General features: G+C 48.1%; 1 protein-coding gene and 1 long non-coding RNA gene across 2 annotated transcripts; both read left to right on the forward strand.

Annotated features, from left to right (window-relative positions):
* Positions 1-7,506: 7,506 nt before the first annotated feature.
* Positions 7,507-14,119, forward strand: BATF2 (basic leucine zipper ATF-like transcription factor 2). Its single transcript, XM_073354848.1, has 3 exons — positions 7,507-7,726; positions 9,553-9,654; positions 13,036-14,119. Exons 1-3 carry the CDS (start codon positions 7,619-7,621, stop codon positions 13,228-13,230), a joined length of 405 nt encoding a protein of 134 aa, XP_073210949.1. The 5' UTR covers positions 7,507-7,618; the 3' UTR covers positions 13,231-14,119.
* A 7,712-nt stretch (positions 14,120-21,831) lies between these two features.
* Positions 21,832-22,721, forward strand: LOC140915264 (uncharacterized). The gene is made up of 2 exons (XR_012160116.1): positions 21,832-22,063; positions 22,290-22,721. It is a non-coding gene; the product is annotated as an uncharacterized lncRNA (long non-coding RNA).
* Positions 22,722-24,557: the final 1,836 nt, after the last annotated feature.

Below are 24,557 nucleotides of genomic sequence, written 5' to 3' on the forward strand. Positions count from 1 at the left end.
ATTCTCAAACTGGGGGTCCAGACCCCTCAGGGGGTCACTGAGGTTATACCTGAGGGTTGCAAGCTGTCAGCCTCCACTCCACCTGCTTTGCTTCCAGCATTTATAATGGTGTTAAATATATAAAAAGTGCTTTAAATTTATTATGGGGGGGGTCGCACTCAGAGGCTTGCTATGTGAAAGGGATCACTAGTACAAAAGTTTGAGAACCACTGGTGTAATACATGCATGAAATATGAACATTTTGCAGCTGTTAGCCGCACCAAAGCAGTCAGGGAGTTGATTCATATTACAGACAACCAAGAGCCATTGTTTCTGAGATCCACCTCTTGTGATGAAATAGAACCTAGCTGGAGAGTGAAGCTGAGTATTCATGGCAAGTCTATTGACTTTAAAATGGACTCAGGAGCTGACGTCATAGTCATCTCAGAAGTGACTTACAATCACCTTCAACCCCACCCAGTGCTTAACTCTGACACAGCTCTGACTACCCCTGGAGGTATTTTGAATTGCATTGGGCCAGTTTACCACAGAAACAACTTACAAAGACAAAAACTATGCATTCAGAGTGCATGTGGATCAAAGGATCAAAGACCAACAACCTTTTCAGCCACAGTGTGGCAGCCATTGTGGGCCTAGTGTGAAAGGTGAAAGACCTTGATGGAGGACTTGATGACATTGGACATTTGAAAGGAGATCCAGTACAAATCAACTTAAGAGACAATTCTCAGCCATACAGTGTACAAGCATCACTACCAGAGAGACCATGGAAGAGACAAGCTGCAGATTTATGCAAATTTAGAATTAATTATTTCCTAGCCATAGTGGACTATTTTTCCAGGTACATAGAAATAATGTACTTGAAAGACATAACATGTCTCAGTGTTATTGAGAAACTGAAGAGCACTTCTGCTCATTTCAGTATTCCAGAACAACTAGTGATGGAGAATGGATCACAATTCACTGCAGCAGCATTTAGATCATTCCAAATGAAGTATGATTTTGATCATATTACTAGCAGCCCACATTACCCACAAGTGAATGGAGAGGCTGCGACAGTGGTACAGACAGCCAAAAAAATCCTACAGCAGGAAGATCTAGTCCTCACTCTTCTGAGTTACCGATCAACACCAATAGCAGCTATTGGATATAGTCCAGGACAATTCCTGATGGGAAGACAATTCAGAACTACTGTTCCAACTTTGGAAAAGAGCCTCTCTCCAAAGTGACCAGACATGACGAGAGTAGCCAAATCGGATACAGATGCTTAAAGCCCTTATGAACACTTTTACAACAAATGTCACTCATTTAGAGAACTAACAGGTCTATAACCTGGTGACCATGTTCATGTCCAACTGGATGGAGAAAAAGGAAGGACAACTCCAGGTGTTGTAAAGAAAAATAATTCAGTGTCCAGACCATATGTAATCAAGCCTGGCAGTGGAGAATGCAACAGAAACCATCAACATCTACAGTTTGTTCCTCAGAATGAACAATCAACAGAGAACACTCCACGGATGGCAGATGCAGAAGAAGATTCAAGGATTCCAAACTAACCACAGCCACTTGTTGCAGCTAATGGACAGCCAGAAGACCACGCTGTTATATATTCAGGTTGTGTAACTAGAAAACCAGTATGACTAAGAGACACTTAAAAGACTGATACATACTGAATTTCAAAGACAATATGATAGTGTAAATATTGTAAATGTAGGAAAGTGGAACTTTAAAGGGGGAGCTGTAATGGGATGCTAAACTGTATTATATTGTTCTCCCACTAGGTGGCACTGAGTGTAAAATACCTTATTTAAAGCTAAAATTTAGCTATACCCAGCAGAGCATTCAAGGATCTTATGATGAACACATGTGGTGTGTATAAGCAGGGGCTGAGACCAGTCCATATCTAGTACAGGAGCACAACAGATAACGAGGTAGCTCTGGGGGTATTTGCCAGGAGTTCCTCCCAACCCTGAGGGGCAGCACTGGAGAAAGTATGAAGGTGCTTAGTTGAAAATTTAACAAGTGGGTGATGAAGGGTGCATCCTGGGCCAGTCAGAGGTGGGAGTCAACCTTTCAGTACTACTGAATGAGAGATGATAGGTAAAGTGGGGTTAGGTCAGGAAGGGCCTTCAAAGTGAAAGCAACCAGCTTATGTTTAATAAGATAAAGAACAGGAGGCCCATGAAGGGATGCAAAGAGAGGAAAGACTTGACTTGATGGGATAGGAAAATGATCTTTGCAGCTGTGGTATTCTGAATGGATATGAGTGGGGCAAGATTGCATAGGTCAGCATAGGCGCCAACTTCTCCTGGTGCGGGTGAGTGCTCGATCCCTCCCCGCCCCGACTCCACCCCTGCCCCGCCATCTCCTGTCCCTGTCCCACCTCCATTCCAAACCCTTCCCCAAAGTCCCTGCCCCAACTCCGCCCCCTCCCTGCCCCTATTGCACTCCTTCCCCAAATCCCCACCCCGGCTCTGCCTCTTCCCTGCCTCCTCCCCTGAGCGGGCCGCATTCCCGCTCCTCCCTACTCCCTCCCAGAGCTTGTTACACCACAAAACAGCTGTTTCACGGCGGCAAGCACTGGAAGGAGAAGCGGGGATGCAGCGCTCATGGGAGGAGCTGGAGGCGGAGATGGAGTGAGCTGGGACAGGGCATGGAGCTTGGCTGCCAGTGGGTGCAGAGCACCCACCAATTTTTCCCTGTGGGTGCTCCAGCCCCAGAGCACCTACAGAGTCGGCGTCTATGTATGTCAGTGCGAGAGAGACGGATATTGTGGTAATTAAGACGTGGGATGAGAGCCTGGATGAGCAGTTTAGACAAGCTGTATCTAAGAGATGTTATGCAGAAAGAGTCTGCAAGATTTAGCCATAGACTGGATATGAGGCCTTAGAAAGTGGTCCAAGTTGAAGATGATGGCCACGTTACAGGCCTAAATGACCAGCAGGATGGTGGTGTTGTCCTCAGTGCTCAAGACAGAAGGTAGCGGGGTGGGCTGGGGGAGGAAGATTAGGAGCTCTGTTTTAGTCATGTTGAGGTTGAGTCGACAGCTAGACATCAATGAGGAGATGTCAGAGAGACAGGGCAAGATTTCAGTTTGGACAGGAGTCAGGTCTGGAGCAGAGCAGTATCTGTGAGAGCCGTCCACATAGAGATGGCAGCTGAATTTATGGCTGAGCATACCAGAGATAAAGTGTAGAGGGAGGAGAGGTCCCTAGACACAGTTGGTGCCAATCAATGATTAACTAAATCTCCCTCAGTTCCTGGTAGTGATGAGGGCCTGCTGCATCTCTTTACCAGAAACACCAATAAAAATCTGATAAGGATATCAGCAAAAGTTAGGGTGCCTGTGGGTGGATGGGAACAGCTTGAAAGTGGTATGTACGATAAACTCATAAACCCACAGGTATTTAACTCTCCTCCAGTATTGGTTGGTTATAGTCAGTTGCAGTGTGAGTGCCACTCCTATGACCTCTTTCACCCTAGAGCCAAGGGTTAATGTGTACCCTGGGCAATACCTGTCTTAGGTAATTAGATGGCCCCCATTACCATGGTATCTGAGTGCCTCAAAGTCTTGAGTGTAGTGTTGCCCCTCTGGCCCAAGGAATTAGCCATTACCTGGGGCCTTGCAGGGCTGCTTCCATTAGTAGGAGAAATCAGTGAGATGAGGTAGGTCTATTCCTAGGTGTAATCTCATCTATTCACAAAGAATGCACACAAAGTCCTGTTTCCCGGAATGCAGTAGAAACTAACAACAGCTGCTAGTTACCTTGCTTTGAAATCCCCAAGTCTGCCCCTCCAGTGGGCTCTGTGCCCAAAGAGCCCTGCCTTGCTGCTTCCTCTCAGGGTCCCACTCACGACAGCTTCTTCTCTTCCTGGCACTGGCCAATTTGACCCTCTACAACCCAGGAGAAGGAGCTTGACTGTGGGGCCTATCACAGTTGCAGGGTGACTGGATCTGTATTCCCTCTCCATGGCTTCTCAAACGTCACCCACTTAAGTTTTCTAGCTCCCAGCCATTGCCTTTGTTGGGTAGAGACCCGCGTCTCTCTCTCCCTTCTGACCAGGATTTTTTTTACAGCTGCACTGGTCCCTGCCTCACACTGTGATATCCCCAGCAAGCCAGTCTGCCGAAAGCCCAGTCCTTGGGCTTTGCTCTCTCTCTGAGGGTTATGAACAGTCTATTGCCAGCAGTTACAAATGACCGCATAACTCCTTCTAAGCAGGCGCATTCAGTGATGAGCTACCAAAATCTTAACAATGGGTTCCCTCCTCACCCTATGAGGGGGTCGTTGCCCACCCCCTCCCCCCGGGATTCCTGCCCCATCCAACCCCCCCCGCGTTCCTTGATGCCCGGCCCCCAGGACCCCTGCCCCATCCACCCCCCTCCCCTGTCCCCTGACTGCCCCCAGAACTGGGCAGGAGGGTCTCGTGGACCACCGTAGTGGGTGCCCACCCCACCCCTAAGAGCCAGAGGCACCTGCCAGGGGGCGAGGTGGGGAGTCCCAGCGGTGCTTACCTGGGGCAGCTCCCAGGAAGCATCCGGCAGGTCCCTCTGGCTCCTAGGGGCGGGGGAACGTAGCTAGGGGGGAGCAGGGGGAGAGGCCGCTCCCCCCATTGATCACATCAAAAATGGGGCCTTAGGCGCCGACTCCCTGGGTGCTTCGGGGCTCGAGCACCCACGGGGAAAATTGGTGGGTGCAGAGCCCCCACTGGCAGCTCCCCACCCTGCACCCGGCCCCGGCTCACCTCCGCCCCTGAACCCACCGGCCCACTCTGCTTCTCCACGCCCCCTCCCCCCCGGCTTCCCGCGAATCAGCTGTTCGGCGGGAAGCCGGGGAGGGCTGAGAAGCAGGCCGCAGCTTCCCATTCAGGCCGAGGGTGGCGGAGGTGAGCTGGGGCAGGGAGCGGTTCCCCTGTGCCCCCCCCCCCGGGTTATCTGCTGCGGCGTGGGTGGCCCTCCTCACGCCCCCCACGCCCCCCACCCCCCCCACACCAGAGCTCACCTCCACCTCCCTGGGTCTGCTTCCCGCACGAACAGCTGATTCGCGGGAAGCCGGGGGAGGGGGAGTGGAGAAGTAGAGCGGGGAGGAGGCGGAGCGGAGGTGAGGTGAGCTGGGGCCTGGGGTGGGGTGGGGAGCTGCCGGTGGATGCTCTGTACCCACCAAATTTTCCCCTTGGGTGCTCCAGGGCTGGAGCACCCGTGGAGTTGGCGCCTAAGGTGCCACTTTTGGCCGGTTAAATTTAGAAGCCCTTTTAGAACCGGTTGTCCCTTGCGGAACAACCGGTTCTAAAAGGGCTTATAATTTAACAACAGGTTCTAGCAAACTGGTGCGAACCGGCTCCAGCTCACCACTGGGCACATTTATTCTTAAGGTAAAAGCGTTACAGAGAAAACATATACAAGCAATAAACAAATTTAAACACATGCTGAATGCACCAGGAATCACCTATCAGTCTCACAGGGCCCTAGTAACCCAAAGTCTTTCTAGCCCCTCCTCCGGGGTTGAGGGCCCTTGGATATAAGGTCCTGGCCAATCGCTGGATCAGAAAGAAGGCCTAGTGTCAGTTCAAGGTCATCCTTTTATACCAAAAGCCTTTTCCTTTGTCTCCCAGTCTCTGGAAAGCCCAGCTTGAGCCAGTATATGCAAACCCCTCCAGGGGTCATACCTCACTCGAGTTGTTTATCTTTAGGCCAGGTCTACACCTGGAAATCAGGTCAGTATAACTATGTCACTCCCGGGTGTGAAAAATTCACATCCCTGAGCGAAGCAGTTCAACCGACCTAACCTCTGGTGTAGATAGCACTAAGTCAACAGGAGAATTCTCCCATCAACATAGCTACTGCCTCTCGGGGAGGTGGATTTCCTACACTGATGGTAGAATCCCTCTTCTCAGCCTAAGTAACATCTTCACTGGAGCGTTACAGCAGTGTAGCTGCAGTGTTTTAAGTGTAGACCTGCCCTCAGTGATTCACCTTAATCACCCCCAACTGTCTGTAGTCCCTGTAGGGGCTGTAACCCACCCCCAAGGAGTAGAGCGCACTCATACATAAACCAATCATAGACTTAACACAAAATGGTCCCCAAAGATATTGCAGAGGACCTATTTCCGTTCTCTTGTTGCCTCACATCTCTGGGCAGAGTTCCTCTGGGCAGCATCCGCTGAGTCCTTAGACTCCTTTGTGGACAGCTGGCCGCTGTCTAGGGTTGCCAGGGAATTCTGATTCCCAGTCCCCACTGCCATGGGCGGTGGGTGAAGCTTCCCCTCGGGGAAGCTAGCTCCTTGCCCCGCCTCTTCTACCCATGACCATGCCCACCCTCCACCCCAGCTCTGCCCCACCATCTCCCCCTTCCTGCTCGTCCCCTCCTGCCACCACTCACCACATTCCTCCTCCATGAGGCCCCTACCACCCGCCGCTCCCTGCGTCCCTCCTCTCCTCCACACACCCTCTTCCCCTGAGGTCCCTGCTGCTCGCACTCTCCACATCCCTCCTCTCCTCCCCCACACGAGTCCCCCCCACCCCGCACAGCATCCATCCTCGCCTCCACTCCCCTCCCCTGCAAGGCCCCCCCTGCCCAGCCCTTGCTGCAGAGCAGAGGCGGGTCCACCATGGCCCAGGTGTCCAGTGGTGGGGCGGCGGCAGCTGCGCCAGGGGAGGCTTAGCCTCCCCTGGCCTATTATACCCGCTGCCTATGCCCATTGTTCTAACCGCTAAACTGCCCCTCCCCCTACTACATACACTAGAACCAGCAAAGGAACCCAGGCATCCTGCCTCCCAGACCTGTGTTTAAGCAACTAGACCTCACTGTCACTTTTTACTGCTAAATAGTAACAATATATCTTGAAGGGAAAGTATCCGCCATGGGACAGATCCTCGCTGGTGCAAATCCCGCATGAGCCTTCCCTCCTTTAGCTTGGAAGGATCTGCAGATTTGCACTATCTGAGGATTTGCCCCAGGAGGATATTTAAAGCTTGAGGACTTGTCTTCTCCCCTAGTGTGGCCTTGAGACCTGGGACTGGCTGCCAGGCCAGCAGGGTGGTGAGGAAGCTCTGAACAGACCTGGGGACAGGGGCAATCATGGGCAGGAATAGGGTGACCAGATGTCCCAATTTTATAGGGACAGTCCCGATATTCTGGGCTTTGTCTTATATAGGTGCCTATTACCTCCCACCCCTATGCCCCGTTCCAATTTTTCATACTTACTATCTGGTTCCCGTAGGCAGGAATGAGGAACCAACTGCCTGCAGAAAAGTGAAAGGACTTAGGGAACTGGCCAGGGGACGCTGCATGTTCTGTCTCCAGACTGCCTCCAGATAGGAGGAAGCTCTTGGGCTTGCCCACAAAGCAGGAAATTCCAAACACGTGTCTTCCAGCTGAGCCAGACTTTTCTGAGCAAAGGTCTGGTTTAGGATAAATCGAAACTGAGGCTGGCGTCACGAATATAAAGGCTGGCGTCTCGAATGCACTGGACTCTTAGGAGATGGCTGGCAGCCTGTGAGGGAGAGCTTGGCCAGGCCAGCGAAGCACAGGGGCTCTCGGGATGATCCCAAGGTCCTAAGCACCCCTCTGCCTGAGGACACACTTTTCCTTGGTGGTCTGTCACCTCAAGAGCTAACCCCATGCATGTCCACAGCATGGAGCGGTTTGGGACTAACCCTGTGTCCCAGAGCAGCACTAGCTGCCTCTCTGAGAACTTGCAGGGTGGGAATATACTAATGTCTGGAGTGGTAAGTACAGAGAGAGCTGTGTGAGAGAGATTGTGTGAGTGTGTGACAGAGAGAACTGTGTGAGTGTGCCAGAACTGTGCATGTGTGACAATGTGTATGTGAGACACAGAACTGTGTGACTGTGTGTGTAAGAGAGACAGAAAGATCTGTAAAAAGAAAAGGAGTACTTGTGGCACCTTAGAGACTGACAAACTTATTTGAGCATAAGCTTTTGTGAGCTACAGCTCACTTCATCGGATGTAGCTCACGAAAGCTTATGCTCAAATAAATTTGTTAGTCTCTAAGGTGCCACAAGTACTCCTTTTCTTTTTGCGAATAAAGGCTAACATGGCTGCTACTCTGACACCTGTCAAGAAAGATCTGTGTGAGACAGAGACCTGTGTGTGTGTGTGGCAGAAAACTGTGTGTGTGAAATGTGTGTGTTTGCCAGTGTGTGAGAGAGGGGACTGTGCATGTGTGCAAGAGCATGTGTGTGAGAAAATGTGTGACAGAAAGAACTGTGCTTGTGTGTGTGACAGAGACCTGTATGTGTACGTGAGTATGTGTGACAGTGAGTGTGATAGACAGAGAACTGTGTGTTGTGTGACTGTGTGTGTGTATGAGACAGAGATCTGTGTGTGTGTCTCTGAGAGAGACCTGTATGTGTGTCAGTGTGTGTGAGAGAGAGAACAGTGTGAGACAGAGACCTGTGTGTGTGACAGAAAATAGTATGTGTGTTTGACAGTGTGTGTGTGTGTGTGAGAGAGAGAACTGTGCAAGAGAGTGTGTGAGAAAGTGTTTGTGTGACAGAGACAACTGTATGGGTAGGAGTGTAGTGTTTTTGTGTGTCACAGAGAGAGAGATTGTGTGTCTGAACATTTGACAGATATTTTTGTATCTGAATGTGTGTGTATGTGTCTGCCTGTGTGAAAGGGAGATTGTGTGACTGTGTATATGACAAAGACTGTGTCTGAGCCAGATTGTGTGTGTGTAAAAAGTGAGAAAGATGTGGGGAGACAGGCAGAGGGTCAGCTGTAGCTGTCTGTCACCCTGGAATAACCAATTCATGCCCAGCATTGACTCCAGGTTCCCCTCAGGTAGTTGGGATCACAATAGGGAGATTGACTGCCAGCCTGGGTGGGACTCGCCACAGTGCCTAGGTCACCTAGGAGCCCCAACCCACAGACGGTCACTGGGCCTGTGCTCCTAAATCCCCTGGGGGCTTTCAAAAGCCACAGCCCTTGTATGCATGAAGGAGTGTGCCCATGGCTGCCATGAGGCATGGCGGGACAGGGTCAGCCCTGAGCAGATTCACCATTGAGCCATGACTGGTGTGTGTTCAAAGTAGCCAGTGCCAATTTTCCTATGTGTCCTATGTGTTCTATTGCCCCAGAACTCTGGTGCTTTGTTGTTGGCTTGGGTTCACTTGGGATGATAAAGAGAAGAGAAGAGACACCTCTAAAGTCCTGAGTGCCCTCCCCAGCTCTAACCACTAGACTCTACTCCCCTCCCTGAACCAAGACTAGAACCCAGGAGCCCTGACACAGTCTCCTGTTCCAACCCAGTGGATCCCACAGCACCCTGTTTCTATCCCCAGTGCAGGTACAGTGTGGGTAGCAGCAGGGCAGGTATCCTCCCTTCTCCCCTTGCTCTTCCCCATGGTTGGCTTCACTTCACCCAACTTCTAGGAGGGGAGAAGGGGGTCAGCCCCAGTGGCCCATTCAGCCCTCGGCCTCACTGCTAAGAGGGTGGGTTGGGGATCAGCTAGTGCCCTCTGTTCTGGGGAGCTCCCTCAGCTGAGGCCCAGCCAACTCATCTCATGCCTCACTGGTTGATTTGTCTCCCAGAATTCTTTGGAAGAAAAGAAGCTGAAAAGACGTCAAAAGAATCGGGCAGCTGCCCAGAGGAGCCGACAGAAGCACACAGAGAAAGCGGACGAGCTCCATCAGGTCAGTGAAGGGGGCTAACAGTGACAAGACAGGATGAAATATAAGGGCGCTGGTGCAGGACCCCCCAAAGGGAAGGCTCCCCCATTAGCAACTTAACAAGAACTGATGGTGGGAGTCAGGGAAGTCATAGGTGCGAGGACTACTGCCCTCTGGTGGAGGTGATCAGAACTGTATAACTATGTGTCCTAAGGCCTATACTTCTACCGGTGAGCAGGGATTCTCTGTCAGCACAAGTGGCAAGGCCCTGAGGTGGGATTCCTTAGTAAGACATGCTGGAACCACAGCCTAGGAGGAGGGAGGATCTCACTCTCTGGCCCTGGAGCAATCGCTAGCTCTTTAAGACCCAAGCATGGGATGATGGGGTGAGGTGCCGTCCCGGCTGTCCAGAGCCAAGGGTGGGAGGCAGGATGAGGAGCTGGGGCTCTGCAAGATGGTTTCCTGCAGCACCAGAAAGTTGGGGTTTTGTGAACCAAAAATAGCCACACGCATTAAGTGTGGCCCCTGGGCCCCTCACAGTTTGCTGGTGTGGGATCTGGTGCGTTTGTGTGAAGTCAGTGCAGGCCCATGATCACAGCAGGAGACTGGGAGTCAGGACTCGTGGGTTCTGTTCTCTGCTCTTGGAGAGGAATAAGCTTTAGTGGCTAGGGCCGGGGGAACACTGGGACTCATTCCTCCTGGGCTCCGCTGCCACCTTCATGGAAATGATTCTGAGCCCTCTCCCTGCTCTAGCCCATGAAACCTCCCCCTCCTCTCCCAGAGCTGGGGCTAGAATCCAGGAGTCCTGGCTCCCGTCCTGCGTGTTAGTCCTTACATCACTGTATGCCCTGAAGAGCTGACAGTTTAGATAGACAAAGGGTGGGAGGGGAAAGAGGCATAAAGCGGGGAAGGGACTTACCGAGGCTCACCCAGCAGGTCAGTGGCAGAGCTGGGATCAAGCTAGGAATGAGCTTCTCTGGTTTGTGCTATGCAGGAGGTCAGACTAGAATCAATCATGATGGTCCCTTGTGGCCTTAAAATCTATGAACCCAGGTGTCCTGACTCCCAGACCATGCATACCCATTAGACTCTCACCGTCTCTTACTAGTCTGTTCCATCGCATTTGTGAGCTGCAGAATTTCTAGCCCTCCATTCTCTATTACATCCCGGTAGCAAGGTACCCAGGGGGTTTTCCAAACCATTCCTTTTGCATGCAATTGGTTAAGGAGACACCGTGTCTAGCAAGGACACAAGGCTATGTCCAGCTGAGCTGTCAGAGGGAAAGTGATAGCAAAAGCACTCAGTGGTCTGGACTCTGCTGGGAGCCAGTGAGAGACAAGAGACCTTGCACAGAGCAGGAACATAGGATGTGCCAGGCTGGCCCAGTAGCCTGTCTCTGACAGTGCCCAGCAACAGATGCATCAGAGAAAGGTGTAAGGTTCCCATAAAAGCAGCTATTCCTGTTCTCCATATCCGTTTCCACACTCCTTTTTCAGAGTCTTCCTAACCTCTTGGCCCCAGTGACTTGCTGTGGCAGAGAGTTCCACAGTCAAATGCCATGTTGTATAAGTGAGCTTCTCCTTTGATTGGTTGTGAATTTCCCTCTTTCAATTTAATCGAACAGCCCCTTGTTCTTATGGTACGAGACACAGAGAACAGAAGCTCTCATCTCCCTTCTCTAGACTAGTCAGTATTTTAGAGACTTTGATCATGTTCCCTCTCCTTTGTCTCCTTGAAACCCATCCCAGTCTTTTCAGAGAGTGTTTTCAGGCCTCTAACCCCCCTGCTCATTCTGCAATGTCCTTTTGGAGATGGGGTGACCAGCAGTGCACACAGAACCTAGCTCAGGTACCTGTCTGCACCCCATTACCCTAGTCACTGAGCATTTCACTGGCCTTAATGCATTTTTATTCTCCACACCCCAATGAGGCAGGGCAGTGCTATTATCCTCATTGTATAGAAGGGGAAAGTCAGCCACATAGAGACTAAGGGACTTGCCTAAGGCCATAGAGGAAATCTGTGGCAGAGCAGGGAATTGACTCTGACCACTGCGCCCACCTTCCTCTGCTATCCAGTATTCCAGAGGAGGCCGCACCGTTGATGTACAGAACAGCACTGGAAAATTTTCCTTATTATTCTTTACCCCAGGGCCTTTTTGGCCCCTCATCAACCCCCACACCTCACCTTCATTACAATCAAGGTGCCTAGAAATCCTCAAGCCCCATCCATGCGAGGGGAAGGCTGTGGAGTTAAAGGCCCGGGGAGGGATGGCAGCGCTGAGGGCAATGCTCACGCAGCCACAGGGCGCATAGTGTGATGCATGTGCAGGCACAGCAGCGTCCCCTGCTGGATAGAACCGGAACTGTTCAGCCAGGAGTCCTAGATCCAGCACAGCCAATAGCAGGCGGAGGGTGGGGGAAATCAGGCGTCTATCCTTGCACCAGCAGGATTATGTTACTGGCCATGGATTATCTACAGTTTTTAGGGCCCAATTCTGTCCCTCTGCATGACCCTGTAAAAGCAGATATGGGGGTAACTAGGAGCAGAATTTGGCTCATGAGAGCCAGTGACCAGCCTATTCACCCAGCACCCATGTCCTGCTGTATGGGCATTGATGTGAAAGCACCATCAGAGCCTGTGCCCTGCTGTTTGGAGTCAGCTGCGTACCTACTGTTGCTGTTTGCTATTCTGTGACTGCCCCCACATCAACCACTAGGGATCACTGGTGTTCTGCACAGAATTGGCTAGAAATAATTAATAGAGCTGATCTTCCTAATAATTAAGGAGAAGCTTACATCATGGATTCCATGACTTTTAGAGACCTCTGTGACATTTTCCACTTCAGCCCTGAGGGGACAGGCTGGAGCTGTCAGCCAGCAGGGGCCCTGGAGCTCCCAGCTGGCATGGGGACCCAGAGCTCCAAGTCATCAGTCCCAGAGCTTTCAGCTGTGGTGGGGGGTCCCCGGAGCTCCCAGCTGCCACGGGTGGCCCCCAGCGCTCCAAGCCACAGCAGCAGTGCATGCTGGACCCCTCCCCCCTTCCACAGCAGGGCTCAGGCTCTTCCCCACCCCGCTCGGGCTTCAGTCCTCCCCCCATCAGCCCTATTTTGTCACAATTATTTTGATAAAAGTCAGGGACAGGTCACAGGTTTCTGTGAATTTTTGTTTATTGACCGTGACCTGTCCCTGACTTGTACTAAAAATAATGGTGACAAAATATTAACCTTACTAATAATCAAGTAGTAAGAATGAGAACTGAGAACAGAACCCAGGAGTCCTGACTCCCAGCACCCCTCTCCCCTTCTAACCCATTAGACTCCACTGAACCTGGCCTCCTAGAGACCCATTCTCCAGTGTTGCCTGAATTTTAGTCTAAACCCTTCTTTCTTTGCTCCCTTCACCCCAGCAACATGAGCAGCTGGAGCAGGATAACACAGCCCTGAAGAAGGAGATTGAGACCCTGAAGGAGGAGCTGAAGTACTGGACTCAAATGCTCAAGAACCATGAATCCACCTGCCCAGACATGCTGACTCCCTCCTTGCCAACACAGACTCCCATTCTGCACTGGCTGGCTGAGGAGCTGAACCAGGGGATACAGTGACCCTGGCTACCCTTTGGGAGTCATAAGCTAAGGAGGGCTGTTAAACTGTGAGAGAAGAGCTGCTGCACTGAATCAGACCCATGGACCCATCCAGTCCAGTATCTCTCCCTCCCTGCTGCCCTGGCTCAGGCCCACAGCCCATGTAGTTCTATCTTTGACCTCAGCCAGAAGCCGATGCTTGAAAGGACAGCACCAAACGTAATCTGGGAGGTGGGCTGGTGAGTGGATGCAGCTTTGCTTCCTTCCAGGCAGCCGATCTCTCCACAACAATCAAACCATCTTCTGCAGGTCATGGTTAGAGGGGGAATTCCTGACCAATCCCTGAGCTATCCCAGAATGGGATCAAGCACAGACAGAACCCAGCACAGAATGGGGAGCAGAAGACCCTGTCTGATGCTGTCTAACACTAAAGCCAAAACAAACTGGTGCCATGTAAGGAGACTCGTAAAATTCACACTCCCAACCTCCAGCCAACACCTGACCTTGCTCTAGCCAGCCTGGTTTCTCCCCTACCACAGAACTGGGGGTGCCAATCCGCTGGGATTCCCTAAAAGGTGCAACTCAGAGGGGCTAGTGCTAGGCCCTATCCATTTAGCCCTCAGTGCAGCTCTGTTGCATTATGGTGTCCAGGCTTTTTCCCTAGCCTTAAGTACAGGGTAAATTTTACCCTAAGGAGCCATTACCAAGCTGCTGTCTGGGCAATTGTTTGGACTGAAAAAGAACTGTTATTTTCCTGGATTCTTTGCTAACTGGGCGCCATGTTTAATGAGACAAGGGTGAACTTCTGACATTTTTGTAAATGTCTGTTCTATGTAATAGACACTGTGTTTCTGCATGAGAGTCTATTGGTTTGGGGTTTGTGTCTGCACAGGTGTGAACCTTAAATTAAACTGGGTTTATTCTCTTGTAGGAGGGGGTTCAGTTTTTGAGGCGGAGGCTCACTTATTAGATTGGTATATTATGAGCCAGGCACCCCATTATGGTGTACACATTAGCCATATAATCAGAGTCCAGGAATGTCACTCTCACAGGAAGCCCAGAAGGGACCACAGTGATTATCTAGTCTGACTTCAGGCACAGTGCAGGCCACAGAACCTCCCCCACATACTCCTGTGATAGACCCATAACCTCTGGCTGAGTCATTGAAGTTCTCAAATCATGATTTAAAGATTTTAAGGGACAGAGACTCCACCCTTTACACTAGCTTAAACCTGCCTTTGATACATGCCCTAGACTGCAGAGGAAGGCAAAACCTCCCCCGACTCTCTGAAGACTATGATGGCTATAGAATGAGTGTGAAGCAATGGAAACAGCTACAAGCATGCTTGAGGGCTCTTTTTGTTCAGCAGGGCACCAGGTTGAGTCATGATGGGCTTTGCCATGTGGTACCAGCCATTTTTTAATGAGTGCCCCCTTGTGATGCACAGCTATAGTAAGGCACTTATCTGTGCCATGGCAGGAGTCCTAGACCATTGGTCGAGTTACTTCTGAGATCACCATCCTTACTCTATAGCTATGCTGCATTAACAATTTTCATTGGTTGTATGCGTGAGACTGTACAGACGCTGGATTACTTGATTCAGCTACCACAATTCTTCAAAACTACCCCCACCGCAACCCCACGCACACAGCCCCAGCACACATGCTTCACTCACCACTGACACACCAAGACAAGCCTTCCAGGACTGCCATTGAGTCAGCACACAGCGAAGCAGCGCCAAGCATGGCAGAGAGTGTTTTTCGCTTAGCATATCACCAGGTTCAATCACCCCTGGGCCATGGGAGAACCGGATGGGATGCTGGAGCCCAAAGGTTCTGAGGCAGTTGAAGTATGACAGCTGATCAGAGAAGATGGGCACAACAGGGCTGTGCCTCACTACACCACAATGGATAGAAACCCAGGGTCCCAAAAATACTACTTCCCTCCGTGGCTTTACTGCTGCTGTTCTCTATTTCCTGTTCACAAATACATGGCACTTTGTGCTGCGTTAACATGTTTGCTGCTGCAATGTTCAGTGAATAGTAGACAGGAATACTGGGGAAAGCCTCCCACGGGTACTGAAATAATCAGATTCCAAGCCCTACAGAATTGGGCACAATGCCCATACTTACTGGTATATGGCAGCACTGTTTCCCATAGAATCATAGAATCATAGAATATCAGGGTTGGAAGGGACCCCAGAAGGTCATCTAGTCCAACCCCCTGCTCGAAGCAGGACCAATTCCCAGTTAAATCATCCCAGCCAGGGCTTTGTCAAGCCTGACCTTAAAAACCTCTAAGGAAGGAGATTCTACCATCTCCCTAGGTAACGCATTCCAGTGTTTCACCACCCTCTTAGTGAAAAAGTTTTTCCTAATATCCAATCTAAACCTCCCCCACTGCAACTTGAGACCATTACTCCTCGTTCTGTCATCTGCTACCATTGAGAACAGTCTAGAGCCATCCTCTTTGGAACCCCCTTTCAGGTAGTTGAAAGCAGCTATCAAATCCCCCCTCACTCTTCTCTTCTGCAGGCTAAACAATCCCAGCTCCCTCAGCCTCTCCTCATAACTCATGTGTTCCAGTCCCCTAATCATTTTTGTTGCCCTTCGCTGGACTCTCTCCAATTTATCCACATCCTTCTTGAAGTGTGGGGCCCAAAACTGGACACAGTACTCCAGATGAGGCCTCACCAATGTCGAATAGAGGGGACTGATCACGTCCCTCGATCTGCTCACTATGCCCCTACTTATACATCCCAAAATGCCATTGGCCTTCTTGGCAACAAGGGCACACTGCTGACTCATATCCAGCTTCTCGTCCACTGTCACCCCTAGGTCCTTTTCTGCAGAACTGCTGCCTAGCCATTCGGTCCCTAGTCTGTAGCTGTGCATTGGGTTCTTCCGTCCTAAGTGCAGGACCCTGCACTTATCCTTATTGAACCTCATCAGATTTCTTTTGGCCCAATCCTCCAATTTGTCTAGGTCCTTCTGTATCCTATCCCTCCCCTCCAGCGTATCTACCACTCCTCCCAGTTTAGTATCATCCGCAAATTTGCTGAGAGTGCAATCCACACCATCCTCCAGATCATTTATGACGATATTGAACAAAACCGGCCCCAGGACCGACCCTTGGGGCACTCCACTTGATACCGGCTGCCAACTAGACATGGAGCCATTGATCGCTACCCGTTGAGCCCGACACTCTAGCCAGCTTTCTACCCACCTTATAGTGCATTCATCCAGCCAATACTTCCTTAACTTGCTGACAAGAATACTGTGGGAGACCGTGTCAAAAGCTTTGCTAAAGTCAAGAAACAATACATCCACTGCTTTCCCTTCATCCACAGAACCAGTAATCTCATCATAAAAGGCAATTAGATTAGTCAGGCATGACCTTCCCTTGGTGAATCCATGCTGGCTGTTCCTGATCACTTTCCTCTCATGCAAGTGCTTCAGGATTGATTCTTTGAGGACCTGCTCCATGATTTTTCCAGGGACTGAGGTGAGGCTGACTGGCCTGTAGTTCCCAGGATCTTCCTTCTTCCCTTTTTTAAAGATTGGCACTACATTAGCCTTTTTCCAGTCATCCGGGACTTCCCCTGTTCGCCACGAGTTTTCAAAGATAATGGCCAATGGCTCTGCAATCACAGCCGCCAATTCCTTCAGCACTCTCGGATGCAACTCGTCCGGCCCCATGGACTTGTGCACGTCCAGCTTTTCTAAATAGTCCCTAAGCACCTCTATCTCCACAGAGGGCTGGCCATCTCTTCCCCATTTTGTGATGCCCAGCGCAGCAGTCTGGGAGCTGACCTTGTTAGTGAAGACAGAGGCAAAAAAAGCATTGAGTACATTAGCTTTTTCCACATCCTCTGTCACTAGGTTGCCTCCCTCATTCAGTAAGGGGCCCACACATTCCTTGGCTTTCTTCTTGTTGCCAACATACCTGAAGAAACCCTTCTTGTTACTCTTGACATCTCTGGCTAGCTGCAGCTCCAGGTGCGATTTGGCCCTCCTGATATCATTCCTACATGCCCGAGCAATATTTTTATACTCTTCCCTGGTCATATGTCCAACCTTCCACTTCTTGTAAGCTTCTTTTTTATGTTTAAGATCCGCTAGGATTTCACCATTAAGCCAAGCTGGTCGCCTGCCATATTTACTATTCTTTCGACTCATTGGGATGGTTTGTCCCTGTAACCTCAACAGGGATTCCTTGAAATACAGCCAGCTCTCCTGGACTCCTTTCCCCTTCAAGTTAGTCCCCCAGGGGATCCTGGCCATCCATTCCCTGAGGGAGTCGAAGTCTGCTTTCCTGAAGCCCAGGGTCCGTATCCTGCTGCTTACCTTTCTTCCCTGCGTTAGGATCCTGAACTCAACCAACTCATGGTCACTGCCTCCCAGATTCCCATCCACTTTTGCTTCCCCCACTAATTCTACCTGGTTTGTGAGCAGCAGGTCAAGAAAAGCGCCCCCCCTAGTTGGCTCCTCTAGCACTTGCGCCAGGAAATTGTCCCCTACGCTTTCCATGCGACTCTAAGCTTTGGTCACACACACAATGCCACAAAAGAAAGCTACCCTCACCAGCCACAGAGAGGCTAAAGGAAGGAGAACCCTAAGGAAAAAATGCCACGTGTACAAGCATGGGCGTTTAGCTACTAGTTAGTAGCACAGTAGCATGTAGGACCAAAAAGAAGCTCAGTGCCCAGCTGGGGTGTGTACATTAGTTGGGCTCAGACAGAGATCAGGGCCCATATTATGGTGTGTGCATTATTAGTATTTGGGTAATGCCTAGGCACCCCAGCCAACATCGGGGCCCATGATAATACGTGCATTAGCAGCCGTAATATTACAGAATCATCTATTGAGCCCAATCTGCTTCAGAGCATAAACTCACCTCTAACTAATGGGGGTCAGGAGGCCACTGTCCCTGAGGGCAGGTTATCCCCTAAATGCAGAGTTCCTTGCAGCTTCCTGGGAAGCAGCGAGTGCAGCCAGTATCAGAGATAGGATACTAGGCTAGATGGGCCAACAGGTCTGTACCTCCTGTAGTGTGACCAGCACCAGCTAAAGTGCAAGTCCAGGAATGCCCTGTCTGGATGGAGCTTTCCAAGGGAAATTAACTAGAGCTAGTTGGGATTCGGAATCCCCCTTTTGAGGAAGGTTCTGACATTGCAAATGTTTCATTCTGAATCTAAAAGCTGAATTTTGGAAGTTTTCCTGAGAAACAAAAGATTCAAACGCATTGAGTCATTTTGTTTCAAGAAGACAAAACTGCGTTATTTCAACAATGACAAGTGTTTCATTGAAATTTTTATATAATAGTAAAATTCACTTTACTATTGGTTATAATTCTACATGTTCTATTTGTAACATACCATATATATGTTCTGTTGAATATTTTAACATAAAGTCTAAAGAAAATGAATCAAAAGAAGAAAGTAAAAATAAAACACTTCTGACACTGATGGAAATTTCTCACTTTGTTTCAATGTTAAAACAATACTTTCTGGTTTTGAGAATTTTTCATTTTTTTTTCTTCTTCAAAAATGGAAACCTGTTTGGTTGAAAAATTTTCAACCAACTCCAAAATTTACCCTCACATACTGAAATGCCAAGTGGAAATTCTCACACAGCTCACCAGCTTCAATCAATACCAACTCCTTTGTGCCTGAAATGCTGCCTTTTGTGTCATCCACTACCTTAGGATGAGATCTCTGCCAACCCTATACCCCTCCTGCACTTACCTGCTGCTGGGAGACTGTAGACCACAGAAAGCCATCATTGTACCCTGTCCATTCACCACCCGGATTTGATTTCAATTGCTGCTTCCCACATGGCCAGTTTGCTTAAACAGAGAGAAATTTCCACTTGATGTTTGCTGAGTTTCTCCCTAGGTTCTTAGCTGGCCTGATGGATTTCTCCTCACAGCACTCCCCTTAGTAGGGGATCACCGAGATTTGGGACATACACCCTGAAAGGCAAGTACAGTTAAATGGATGAAACTAGGTGTGACACAGAGGTGGTTCATTACTGTCAGCAACGCGTCAGGCCTCACACACACACACACACACACACACACTACACCCAACACATAGTGGTCATGATATAGACCCAGAAGGTGGCATGTAATATACCACTGGAAAACTAATAACTCCCTGCAACTGTCCTCCCTTTCAGGGTCAGGGTGTCACCTCTTGGTGGCATCAGGGAGTTGGTACGTGCAGCTGCCAGGTAGAATGGCTGGCGGACAATCACCCAGATACCAGTTCAGGTCTCCAAAAAGGAGGAATGGACATGTCAGCTGGTAGCCCCAGCCTCCTGGCTAGGGTACACGGCAGAGTCTAAGGCTCCGGTCCTGTGGGTGAAGCATTCTACAGCCCTCTGCCTCCTTGCAGGGGCAAATAGCAACAATTGTCCGTTGCTGGCCTTTGTGTTGTACCAATAAAATAAAAACCAGCAGGATCTTATTAAAGGGAAAAAGGCAAAATACCACATTTATTGTGAATACAGAAAGAATCATAGTAAGCAGTTAGTTATAGTTATAACATTCCATTCAATCTCAAATTTATTCTCACATTCATTCATACAAACATACACACACAGGTTCTGCAAGGTTGTTATCATAGTTACCAGCCTTAGAGTTGCTCATGCCAAGCCACTGGCCAGGTGGCCTGGACATGAGGAGGGAGCAGGGCCTTGTCAGATGCTCATCTGATGCTCCTGGAAGTTGGTTTGCAGAATCAGACCCCAAAGTTCTCACTTTTTAGAGTCTATTTTTATAGGAATTTCTTCCTATGCCAGTCTATGGGAATTGCTTCATCATGCTGTTGCTGAATCAATCAGCAGATAGCACATTCCTGATGGCTCCAAGATGTTATCTTGTTCTTTGGTTCTCCCATCCTTGAGGCTGTTGGGTGGATTCCAGTCTGCCCTCCCGGGGTGGGGGGGTGTCCTCTGGTTATTTCCACTTGACGCCTTCTTCAGCCGATGGACACTGGATTCTTAGGCTGGCACCTCCCTGATCATTCAGTTATTATCCACACCAAGCATCCATCCACATACATCCTCTATCTCTATTTTAATCACAATTGTTAATATAACAAAAGGGTGGGGAGTCTCTGGGTGCTGTTTCTGTTGTTAGAGTATTGCTTTGAGTCTCTCTCTCTTGTGAATTGCTTTGAGAACAGACTCTGTCTTAGAATGTACTAACACAGTTAGCAGCTTGCAAGTTTCACACATAGAGGGAGAGAAACAGTACCAAAAACCAAGAGACCTCTTAATTAGTAATACCCTGGAATTTAAACTCTGGGGAATCAAACTCATTTGTGATTTTAATACAGAACTTCTTTAATATGATCCAACATAATCCCCCTTTTGACACTAAGATTTATAATCGTCAGTGTCACTTTCTATGTAGCCTATTCAAGAGAAAGTACTGTGAGGCAATTTGAGTTTGTGATTCCAATTCATGCCACATACATGATCCTAGTGATGTATCTTTACTACAAGGTTCTGGGGCAACAGGCAAGGTGAGGCACACCCACTTTTGAGGAGTCCATTCGGTACAACCTCTAGTGTCCAATAGCTTCCTTCCCTCCCCAGCCCACTGGCTCAAGGTCCAGGGTAGCCAGAAGGATCCCATGTGTAATATGGGGAGTGGGTTAACCTTCAATACCTTTGCCTCCAGGAACTGTCAGTGTGCAATTTTGACAACAATTTCTCCCATTAACAAGTCTGGTTTACAATACTGGAAACATATTGCATCCATTCATATTGATAAGTGTCAAACAATGATCTCTTTCTTTGTTTTAACAAATGCACCAAACCCTTAATATTTCCCAATATGACCCAGAACATTTTGTGTTCCAAAGTAGCTAGTGCAAGTATCTGCATTTCAGTGCATCCCATAGCTATGGCTGTGTAGTTTCCTATTTCTAATATATTTTTTTTCTTATGGATAAGCCATGTGGTAGTATTAAGCCATTACTAAAGATTCCATTGGCCTTTTAGGTTACCCAGACCAATTTGGACCAAGTCTACATTGGCATGTACTTGTTTTTGTATCAGGCTGTCCTGTAGCTGGGACAGAAAGCTTAATTTATTTTTAAGTTCCTGCAGGTCTTCAGTATTTTTTTTTTAAACACACAACAGTGCTAGCAACAACACAAAACACAAGACAAAACATAGAACACAGAACACAATTTCTATTGTGACAGTAGATTCATGGTATTGGGTTGCTTTTCAGCTGGCAGCTTTTCCTGATTTTCTGAAAGACAAAAAGAACATGTTTCTACCCCTTTTGGGGTGGCAGATTATTGCTTAAAATATTTCTTTTACAAATACCCTTGCTGATTGCAGGCAAAACAGAGAAATTGCCCCCATATTTTCCTGTTTTTGTTCTATAGGCAGGCCAGGTTTCAAAGGCTTTTATCTTTTAAGGTTTATGGGGAAATTATCCCACTGTTTAGTCATTAAATCCCTGAGTTTTCCTTCTTATACAGCAGACCAAGTTTATAATGTTTTTCCTGCTGTGTTAAGCTTTAAGTTTTATTTACAGGTAATAACTGAGAAGCATCATTACCATACGACCTTAAAGGATTTTTCCAAAAATCATACACACTATACGTTGTTACAGGGATACTTATTATCATTAAATTTATTAAAATTATCTTGTTATCCCATGCCTTTTATTTAGACAATTTGTTTGCTGACTAGGTATGTCCTTTATCTGCAGCTCCTTTGTGCTGCTAGTTCTTTCCTTCCTTTATCATTTAGGTAATTTGCATTTTCACAGAAACTTCCTGCTTTTGGATTTAAAGCCATCAGCAGCTCAGAGACTCTATCTTAAAAGGTTTCAGAGGAACAGCCGTGTTAGTCTGTATTCGCAAAAAGAAAAGGAGTACTTGTGGCACCTTAGAGACTAACCAATTTATTTGAGCATGAGCTTTCGTGAGCTACAGCTCACTTCATCAGATGTTTACCGTGGAAACTGCAGCAGACTTTATATACACACAGAAATCATGAAACAATACCTCCTCCCACCCCACTGTCCTGCTGGTAATAGCTTATCTTAAAAGGGACACAATCAACTTTCACCAGAGTTTTGATTACTTTTAACTTCTGCTTCCAAAACACACAGCAATCTGAAAAAGAAAACCCAACCTATTGTGGCTCCCTTTGGAGCCCTAATAGCATTTTAATTAAGTAGCATGGTATGTTTGCATTTCTTTTGCCCCTTCTACAATATACCCTGCACATGTTCTGGGGCAAATGCACATTCCTTCCATAGTTTAACTTCTATAACATTATCCAGATCCATTTTTACATAAGGTGTCACTATTTCTTTTTTTGCTTACAGAGTTTTCATGTACCTTTATCAAAGTGACAGTCTGATTACTCAGAGCCATTTTAAGACTCAGTGTTTCTAACATTGCTTCTTTTTGTTTTGTGCACCTCACCCCTGCTGTTGCTTCAGAGAGGCACTGTCTTTTTTTAATTTTTTTTTTTTACTACAACTCTCATCTGCTGTTTTGTTACAAAAACAAACAAACAAAAAACAAACAAACAAAAAGAATCCCAAATTTTTTTTTTTTTATATTCTCCTGATTTTGACTGCCCTGCTGCAGCCACAACTTAAAAACATTTTAAATTTTGTAAAGCATTGAGTTACCTTTTAAGGGTTAAATGCCAAATCCCAAAGCCAAACAACACTAATTACCTGTGTCTAGCAAAAAGGTCTGTCAGTTTTGCAACTTTGAATTAAAGAGTCAAATGGATTTTTAGTGGCATTATTTAAAACAAAAACAAAACTAACTGGTCCTTAGAACTTTACATATTTACACACACACAGACAGATACATACACATTTTCTTTTCCTTAACATCCCTTCCACACTGCTCTGTTTTTTTACATCTTACATTCCCTTTATACATTTGAGGCAGTTAAGTTCCAATAGAACCCTCTTATGTTCTTTTAGCAAATTTGACTAAATTGTCCAGTCAAATGATTTTAATCAGATAGTTTATTTTTGCCTGGCTAATTTACAGACATTCCTTTGGAAAAGGGCCCATTTTTCTTTCAGAATGGCTGCAAAGAAACCAAGAATGCTCTAACACTTTTCCTTTTTAACATTTTCGGTTAAAAGTTGTTTGGGTGAAATACAAAGTTTAACTGCTTAATTCCCTCCAGCCTCTGCAGAGTTAACTTTTTTTTTTTTTTTTTACTCTCTTTTCTCTTTGTAATTATGCCTGGGGGTGCCGTACATAGGACCTTCTCCCCCTTTACCTGCCTCCCTCCAGCCTTTGCAGTGTTAACTTTTTCACTCTTTTTGTATTCCTGGAGTGCCTCTTTCACTATTTTCAGCTGGCTTTGGATATTTGTAGCCAGCACCTTCCAATTGTCTGCTCCCTTTTCCATTTGTGCCTTTTCCACTTTACATGAAGACAAGCGGAGGGAAGAATCCTTACATGCCTCCCACAACAACCAAATTGCTGCTGCATCTCTTTTGGCAGCACTAGAAGGTTTGTATATGAGGATATACTGAGCCAATCTATCCTCTAGGTCCGAAATAGTGCAGACATCAGCTAGGGCTTGTTTAGTCCAAGGACTGTGCCCAAATTTTTGAAGGATTTGTTTAAAAGGTGTAATTTCTTTAACAAAAGGTGAGGTTGGAGTTCCTTCTGACTCCATTCCTCCCTCTGGTACTCGCTTACCCTGTTTTCTTTTAAACATCTTAACATGGATATTTCAATCTCTTTGTCACTGCTGGTATTACTTAGCAAGTGACACAGCCTAGATTCTGAAATCATAGCTTAATCTATGCGTTTTTCCCCTGCTACCTTCTCGGAGGCCAGCAGGTCCGGTTAACCTGTTTCTCCCTGCTACCTTCTCGGAGGCCAGCAGGTCCGGTTAACCTGTTCTTCCCTGCTACCTTCTCGGAGGCCAGCAGGTCCCCTGCTACCTTCTCGGAGGCCAGCAGGTCTGGTTTAATCTGTTTTCCCTACTACCTTCTCGGAGGCCAGCAGGTCCCCTGCTACCTTCTCGGAGGCCAGCAGGTCTGGTTTAATCTGTTTTTCCTGCTACCTTCTCGGAGGCCAGCAGGTCCCCTGCTACCTTCTCGGAGGCCAGCAGGTCTGGTTTAATCTGTTTTCCCTACTACCTTCTCGGAGGCCAGCAGGTCCCCTGCTACCTTCTCGGAGGCCAGCAGGTCTGGTTTAATCTGTTTTTCCTGCTACCTTCTCGGAGGCCAGCAGGTCCCCTGCTACCTTCTCGGAGGCCAGCAGGTCTGGTTTAATTTGTTTTCCCTACTACCTTCTCGGAGGCCAGCAGGTCTCCTGCTACCTTCT

Source organism: Lepidochelys kempii, chromosome 7, assembly GCF_965140265.1.
Source record: "Lepidochelys kempii isolate rLepKem1 chromosome 7, rLepKem1.hap2, whole genome shotgun sequence".
Taxonomy (NCBI): Eukaryota; Metazoa; Chordata; order Testudines; family Cheloniidae; genus Lepidochelys; species Lepidochelys kempii.

Excerpts from the sequence above, each read along its gene's own strand:
- BATF2 (XM_073354848.1), top strand. The coding sequence starts at position 7,619 with ATGCATGTCCACAGCATGGAGCGGTTTGGGACTAACCCTGTGTCCCAG. Across the intron at positions 7,727-9,552 it reads ATATACTAATGTCTGGAGTG|AATTCTTTGGAAGAAAAGAA; the intron begins GTAAGTACAGAG and ends TTTGTCTCCCAG. Across the intron at positions 9,655-13,035 it reads AAGCGGACGAGCTCCATCAG|CAACATGAGCAGCTGGAGCA; the intron begins GTCAGTGAAGGG and ends CCTTCACCCCAG.